This window comes from Barbus barbus, assembly GCF_936440315.1.
Source record: "Barbus barbus genome assembly, chromosome: 43".
NCBI classification, from domain to species: domain Eukaryota; kingdom Metazoa; phylum Chordata; class Actinopteri; order Cypriniformes; family Cyprinidae; genus Barbus; species Barbus barbus.
Window position 1 is genome coordinate 19,842,475 of NC_136721.1, and position 8,578 is coordinate 19,851,052.

The following is an 8,578-nucleotide window of genomic DNA, read 5'->3' on the forward strand; positions in this document are numbered from 1 at the left end:
GCCTTAGAAGGATTTGTGTTATTTTGGAATGGAGGAGGTAAAAGATGACAAGACATGCAAGGGGTTTGTAGACAGACTCACCCTCGGTATTATTCGGGTTTTGGGTGAGTGGACAGTGTTAATATAAATAATTATAGACCGCCTCGTACAATAGGCTGCATGGTCTCCCGGGTTGTTGTGGTTTTAGGTGGTCAGGAGGCTAGCTGACGACCATCTTGGCCAGACTGGGAGACCATCTAAGATCACCAAAGCAGCTTAGGTTGGATTAATATGTTTGGTTTTCTTCATTAAGGTTGCTGCTGTCTAAGCACTAATGCAAACCAGGTCAATTATCAATGCCCAAATTGAGATTAATTACACATTTAATGATTGATTAAATGTGTTTGCTTATGCATATATGTGCATTGCATTCATGTGTTTGACAGAGAACCTCCCAGGCGTGCTGGATGTACGATTTGGAGAGACACCCCCTGCAGAAAAGCGATGCCTTCTCTCCTGGGAGCAGGTATGGAGGAATTTCAGTTAACCAGAGAATATTTTCAAAACAGTTTTGATATGAGTATGTTTACATCAAGTGTGTTTTTCCTGTGTTTGCCAGAAAAACAACTGCACTTTGCCAGAAGATCTAAGAGATTTCTATCTCACAACAGATGGCTTCATGCTTGCCTGGAACACCAAGCTGGAAAGTGAGCACTCTGAAACATGCACTGATCTCTTAAACCCATTATAGTTTGGATCAACTGTAAAAAGGCCTTAAATCTATCCCTGTTTTAAATACTTTTTCAAAACCGATCAGTGTTTTCCTGCACATAATTTTTCGATTCCTTATTGTAGTTAAGCTTTAAAAAAGCTCTAATGCATGCTTTAGTTTCTGTGTAAATGTAAATGCTTTGTGTCTTACAGATGAAGTGGTTCCAGTGGGTTGCATGATGATCAACAATGTTGCTTAGTTACGCCCCATGATTCAGTCAAATCTATATTCTCTCCCCAATGCACCTACTTTAGCTGATCTTGACTTTGATGATGACTTAGAGGGTGAGATTTTCTTACAACTTTAGGCATTTTGCTGGTATAGCATAATTTCTTTACATGCCTTTTTGTTCAGTAAAATTTGCATGAATTATACATCTGGGCCCATATTCATGAAAAATCTTAGTGCTAAGAGTTGCAACAAAATTCTAAGAAACAAAGTAGTAACAAAATTCTAAGAAAATTCTTAGAAATGTGGGTGTTTCCTATTAAAATTAAAGAAAAGATCCTAGTAAAGAAAAAAGTAATTCAGAAAGCATCTTAACCCTTAAAAGAGGTCTTAAGGTCCAAAATTGTTAGGAGTACGGATGAGGACTTTTAAGGGGCTTAAGAGTTTCTTTAGCAGTGGAGAAAATGGACGGAACATGAAGAGGGAGAAGAAATGTGTTGCACACAATGCATGACAGTAAGTTAATAAGACACTACACATTAGCTCGTGTAGGGATCATGTTTGTAACCGATCTTATTAGAGACACGCTAACAACTCAGACACCGCACAGAAATGCCATAGCGCCACACATTGATGTAATCACTACATTAACTACATTAACATATTTGGCAACTGGAAAAATGCAGTATGCAGCAGCGATGATTTGGGTCTGTACCTGACAGCACTTTCAGAACCTTATTGTGTCACTGTTCATTTCCTATAAAATGCGTTAAGTATGACAGCATGGTAAATAAAGAATATATATACATATAATGTGTGTGTGTGTGTGAGAGAGAGAGAGAGTGTACGGGAAAACAGGAAAAATTACGCCTGTAATTTCAAAGTGAAGGCTTAAAATAAACCTTACTCTTAAAAGCGCTCTTTTATTTCCTTCATGGACAACCAACCAATCACAGTCTTCAAAAGACTGTGTCATAGCTAGCAACGGGGTCAGCCCTGCCTCCTCACTAAAATAAAAGTTTTTGTCTTTTCCTCGCTCAGAGTTGCTCTCAGATTGGTCCTGAATCACTTTTAAGATAAGAGTCCTAGTTATAAATTAAGATAAATTAAGAGCTCTCTAAAAGGATTCTTAGAATCTTTAAGAATACGGGCCCTGATTTTTAAAATGTTAAATTTAAAATAAGTCTTTTCTGTTTTAATATATTTTAAAATCTAATTTATTTATGTGATGGCAAAGCAGAATGTTCAGCATTACTTCAGTCTTTAGTGTCACATGATCCTTCAGAAATTATTCTAATATTCTGACCTTTATTATTATTATTATTACTGTTAGAACAGCTGTACTGCTTTTTTATTTTGTTTTGTGGAAACCATGGAAAGAACAACATTTATTTGAAATCTACTTTAAATCATACAAATGTCTTTACTGTCACTTTTTATTCATTTTAACGTCTCCTTGCTAATTAAAAATATTAATTATTTAAAAAGAAAGAAAAAAAACTCTGAACCCAAACTTTTAAATGGTGTATGTGTGCACAGTTTTGGTATTATAGTGATTTATGGATATGGTAGTCTGTAATTTTGTTTTAATATTCTTGGTTTATTTTCTGCTCTCAAATTTTCTTCTTGTTCTTAATTTGGTGTATTAATATTTTGTACTTCCTGTCCTTAACATCAACCTGCCAAAAGGGACTACGGATGAAAATTAGCCAGTGTTGGCTAAATCTGGTGCATTATACATATTGTATGTGTTATTAATGTGCATTGTCCCTGATTAAATAAATGAAATGAAATGTAATCTATTGCTACAAACTGATTTGAAATTCTCCTTTGATTTCCTTGATGCAGCAATGGGCCGCCCTCTACCAACCGCTGACATTCCATGGTGACTCTCATTCTGACACAGCCGGTGAACCTCTACTGAACAAACTGGACCCGGCCAAGGCATTCCGTGGCAAGGCCAAACCATCCACTCCCAAGAAGACGCAGGCAGCACAGGTCCCAGCGAGCGGAGGGAGCACAGCCAAAGCACAGGGGGTCTCAGGGAGACACAGTGTGACTAAACGATGAGCCCAGTGTCCCAACAAATGCCCATAGAATGTTCTCATATAGGCATGTTGATTGTACTTTATGCTCATGCTGGGCATTTAACCTCATGTAAGCAGCTTAATTTCATCCATTGATGCCCATGAGTCTGTGTATGTACACAATATTTATTAAAAATCAAAGATGGAACAATCCTGAGTCCTGAGATTCAATAGCTTTTTCCTCTATAACCCAGAATTTAGTAGTACACACTAGACTGAGAAAGTTGGCTTGAGAAACGCAATCCATAGGCATTTCGGGTGGCATCCATGTCTCATGTTATGTCTGTAAACATCCAGGTGTCCCCAGTGGAAATGTTTTGTTCTTTGGTCCCTTCACCATCCTTGGTCCTTAAATTAATCAGGTCTGAGAGTGAAACTCTCATACAGATATCTCTGTACTGCCATTCTTACACTTTTCCAGAGGAACCCATTCAGGATCTTCTGCAGACTGTGTCTTAGTGCTCTTAAGATCAGGGTGGTGTAGCTCTACAAATGCTTTGTAGGTTAAAGCCCCAGTCACTCCACCAATAAAGGGTGCCACCAAAGGTACCCACCACCAGCCATTGCCAGCCCTGTGAATAAATTGAGACAACACAAATTATATTTAATCAAATTATGCTGTTATGTTAAGGTTGATTTAAATTAAAACAATAAATGCTACTGTGATATGTATTAGCATTATTATGTATTATTTTTCTTTTTAATGAACAATGATGTAAAAGTAATAGATCATTTTTAGTTGCTTTAAATGATTTTTTACATGAAATTATACTGACAGTAAATAATGCCCCAAGTTCAAACATATAAAAAACATTTTTTTTTCCTGTTACAGATCTGGGCCTGTATTCATGAAAAATCTGAGTGCTAAGAGTTGCTCCTAGTAAGAAAATTCTTAGAAATGTGGGTGTTTTCTCTTAAAATTAAAGAAAAGATCCTAGTAAAGAAAAAAGTAATTCAGAAAGCATCTTAACCCTTAAAAGAGGTCTTAAGGTCCAAAATTGTTAGGAGTACGGACGAGGACTTTTACGGGGCTTAAGAGTTTCTTTAGCAGTGGAGAAAATGGACGGAACATGAAGAGGGAGATTGGGAGAAGAAATGTGTTGCACACAATGCATGACAGTGAGTTAATAATATGCTACACATTAGCTCGTGCAGGGATCACAAGCTTATTGAAGACATGCTAACATCTTCAACACCACGCACAAATGCCATAGAGCCAGAAATGGACGTAATCACTACATTAACATTTGGCAACTGGAAAAATGCAACTATGCAGCAGTGATGATTTGGGTCTGTTACAGCACTTATGTCGCTGTTCATTTCCTATAAAATACGTTAAGTATTTAAAAAATAAAGAATATATATATACATACTGTATATAATGTGTGTGTGTGTGAGTGTGTGAGAGAGACAGAGAGAGAGAGAGAGAGAGAGAGAGAGAGAGAGAGAGAGAGAGTACGGTAAAACAGGAAAAATGACAAGTGAAGGCTTACAATAAACCCTACTCTTAAAAGCTCTCTTTTATTTCCTTCTTGGACAACCAACCAATCATAGTCTTCAAAAGACTGTGTCATAGCTAGCAACGGGGTCAGCCCTGCCTCCTCACTAAGATAAAAGTTTTTGTCTTTTCCTCGCTCAGAGTTGCTCTCAGATTGGTCCTGAATCACTTTTAAGCTAAGACTCCTAGTTAGAAATTTTTAAGCTAAATTAGGAGCTCTATAAAAGGATTCTTAGAATACGGGCCCTGAATACAGGCCCTGATCTGATAATTGTGATATTTTTTTTCTATTGTCAGCTTTTGTGCAAAATCATAATTAATGGTTCCAGGTATTAATCAATGTATGATTAAGTAATGTAAAAAATAAAAAAAAATGAATATTTGTTATTCAAATCAATATGCTATTTATTTTAATAAACATTTGAGAAAAATAATACATTATTATTTTATTTTCATATTTTTATTTTATTTATAACTTTAAAACATTTATAATTATTAAAGTATATAAAAATAACTTTATTTTGAGTTACAGTAAATCATTTGCCAAGTTCAGGTCAGACGTGCTACTGAAAATATTTTCCAGTTACAGATCTGATTTGATAATTGTGACTATTCCTGTTATCAACGTTTCTGCAAAACATAATGAAAGGTTTCAAGTCAGGCATATCAGGAATTCGAAACTATAAGTTACAGGGCTAGTAACTGAAAAAAAACAGGAGGTGTTACAAATCATTAACCCTGACTGAAATACAAAGTGTGTTTCATAGCTTGATTTTGTATTTATTCACCTGAAAACCTCCATGCCCCAACCTGCCATCAGTGTGAAGACTCTCGGCCCCAGATCTCGTGTAGGATTGATGGCATAGCCGCTGTTGCTCCCCAGAGAGACACCAATGAGAAGCACCAGGAGCCCCACACCCACAGGCTCACCTCCAGGCACGACCGGCTGGTTCCTCTGGTCTGCCAGAGCCATCAGACACAGCAACAGCATGGCAGTGCCCAGAACCTGATTCAGAGATTTTAAAATATCTTCCTCAAAAAGTTGTTAAAGAAACAGTCCGACCAAAAATGAAAATTTTATGAAAATATACTCACCCTCAGGCCATCCAAGACGAAAATGAATGTATGTCTTCATTGAAACAGATTTGGAAAATTTTAGCATTACATCAGTTATTCACCAACAGATTCTCTGCAGTGAATGGGTGCCGTCAAAATGAGAGTCCAAACAGCTGATACAAACATCACAATAATCCACAAGTAATCCACCCGACTCAGTCCAACAGTTAACGTCTTGAGTAAGAAACAAATCCACCATTAAGATGTTTTTACCGAAATTGTTGCTTCTGGCCAAAATATCAGTCTGTAATTCATAAAAACGCTTCTTCCAGTGAAAAAGTCCCTCCCCTGTTGTCGTCTCATCTAAATCCACCGACAGATTTCCTTAGAACTGTTTTGGATTGTTTTCGCTTGTAAAAGGTTTGATCTGTGCATATTTCTCTGATTCAGATGAGGCAACTTTTTTTTTTTACTGGAGAAAACAATATTAAGGATAGAGGACTTCGAGCTGCAGAGGATCAATTGGCGAGCAAGTGACGAAATGCTAAATTTCTCCAAATCTGTTCCAATGAAGAAACAAACTCATCTACATCTTGGATGGCTGAGGGTGAGTACATTTTTAGCATATTTTCATTTTTATCAACTATTCTTATACACTATCATGTTTTTTTTGTTCATATTTTAGATAATTATGGAGCATTTATATTCATTTTCAGTATACCTGATCAAAGAATCCAGTGTAAATTGAGATGTAAGTTGCTGGATATGTAGCAAAGATCCCAGCTGTTGCTTTGGGGCCGGACACAGTGAAATTGCCCCCACAGTAATGATGTATAGCATCTATAAAGCACAACGCAGATGTGAGCGAAGAAACCTTGTGGCAATTTATTTGACCTACTCCAACACTAAGAACAAAAATAACCCCTGAAGAAGATGAGTATTTTCTCACCATAATAAAGTAAAAAAATGGTCCCGGCAGCAAGGAAGGAACCCAGAAACTGGGCAAAAACATACAGTGGGAACATCTTCCAGCGCAAACGGCCAAACACGCACATTGTGAACGAAACCGCTGCATTCATATGAGCTCCTATGTGATAGAGTAAAACATATTGCATGATTATTTGTCATTATGGAAAACAGTGAACTCTGACCTGGTGTTTGGGGTCAAGAGGGTCTCACCTGACACTTTTCCACCAATGTGCACACCCATAGCCACACCCAGCCCAAAGCCTACATTTATGCTGAAATACTCTCCAAAAACACCATTTCCTGTGACCACTTGTGCAACGGTGCCAAGGCCAAACACCTGGAATTTAAAAACAGAGTCTGTCTGATCATTCACAGCTGCAGCGATTATAAGAAAATAAACCCTGGTGTGAAGCTTATTATCAAATAAATAAATACATTGACATGAGGTATTGTTTTTAGTTTTGCATGTATATAGGCCATGATGACACAGAAACAGGGTAATTTTAGTTAACATTTTTGTTATTGGAAACAAAATGAAAATGAGTTTTAGTAATGGACATTTGTAACCCCTTCAGGTGTGGAGAAAAGTATTTCTTCCCATAATCATTAAACGTGTTTGAAAACAATTAACGTTTTTGAATTTCCTTTTGCTACTAACACAGAAATGACACGCTTTACCTTTAATTTCGCAAAAAAAATGACTAACATTTAAAAATAGCAAAAACTATTAAAATTGAGAAAAGCACATAACGCATAAACAATGAAAATACATATTCAATGAAAAACTCAATTAAGTGATTCAACTAAATGGCAACTAACTGAAATATGTTTAAATTGAAGCAATAACATTACTAACTGGAAATAAAATCTAAAACTGAAATAAATAAAAAAAATCAATCTTAAATAATTTTAAAAAGAACAAAAACTAATAAAAAACACAAGAGCACATAAAATTACTAAAAATGGAACTAAAATTTAAAATAAAATTAGATTTTAAAAACAAAAGCCAATTCATAATATTAATAAATATAGAACATTATTAGATTTGCGTAGGTTTTCTCAGTATTGCTGTTGGTCAAATGTTTTTGAATTTGATATGGTCACATCGATTTCACCTGACAATAATGGAAAAGGTACATCTAGCCAATCTTTCTAAGAATAGAATTTATATAGCACATGGTCTGACCTCAATCATCAGTGCAGTGTCACACTGCTGACCACTCATGCAAACATGTGATCCAGAGCATTACAATCGCACGTACACAATGCTCAAAGACTTCCTAAATGAATGAATAATTCAATGAACTGATACAATGAAAAATAAATCATCCTAGCTTGGCATCATTATGCTGACAATTATTCACATCATTCACTATTAAGCATAATAAAGAATTCTTACAAAAGAAACAACCTCTTACCATCATGATGAATGTGCAGAGGGTCTCTGCCAGGACCACTCGAATGCATTTATTTTTGATCTTCAACTTGGAAAGTACAGTAGGTGCCATATGGCCTTGAATCCTACCATCCTCCATTGTGCTAACTTCCTGTTTCATTTCCTCTCACTCTTTTTCTGTAGAAATCTAGGTTTCCCAGTTTGCCAATTCAGACTCGTTGAATGCTTGTCATTGGGCTTGAATGGATTATACAGTAGTGTGTGTCAGTTTGTCAGCAATGTCTATTTATATGAAGTCTTCACCCCTCCCATTACTCACATGTACCCTCTGGTAACCTTGGCTAATGGGAGGGGAACAGGAAATAGACGAGAAACACACACTGACAGCAGTGAGTTGTTTAAACTTTCAAATGTTCCATCAGTATCAATTACAGATAAGATTATCCTGCAATATATCATATATTATGAACTGATATGCTCTTACAGTAACACAAATAATTCACTTGAACCTTAACTTGTATGTGTGCATACAAACTGTGATTTTAAACATACAGTTTCTCAATTGTGATCTACGCTTTAATTACAACTTTAGTTTTAACTGATTCATGTAGCTATTGTTAATAAACTTGAATTATGAATGAATGATTTACTCT

General features: G+C 36.1%; 1 protein-coding gene and 1 pseudogene across 2 annotated transcripts; one reads left to right on the forward strand and one right to left on the reverse strand.

Moving 5' to 3' along the window:
- Window positions 1–14: 14 nt before the first annotated feature.
- LOC306862678 (tubulin polyglutamylase complex subunit 2-like) lies at window positions 15–3,131 on the forward strand (annotated as a pseudogene). Its single transcript, XR_013786088.1, has 5 exons — window positions 15–104; window positions 426–505; window positions 599–686; window positions 904–1,035; window positions 2,742–3,131. The product of XR_013786088.1 is annotated as a tubulin polyglutamylase complex subunit 2-like (transcript).
- Window positions 3,119–8,228, reverse strand: aqp7 (aquaporin 7). The gene is made up of 6 exons (XM_079405356.1): window positions 7,948–8,228; window positions 6,740–6,866; window positions 6,510–6,647; window positions 6,282–6,400; window positions 5,293–5,510; window positions 3,119–3,578 (listed from the first exon to the last, which is right to left on the reverse strand). The coding sequence occupies exons 1-6, from the start codon at window positions 8,083–8,085 to the stop codon at window positions 3,386–3,388; spliced, it is 933 nt and encodes a 310-aa protein (XP_079261482.1). The 5' UTR covers window positions 8,086–8,228; the 3' UTR covers window positions 3,119–3,385.
- Between the last annotated feature and the right edge of the window lie 350 nt (window positions 8,229–8,578).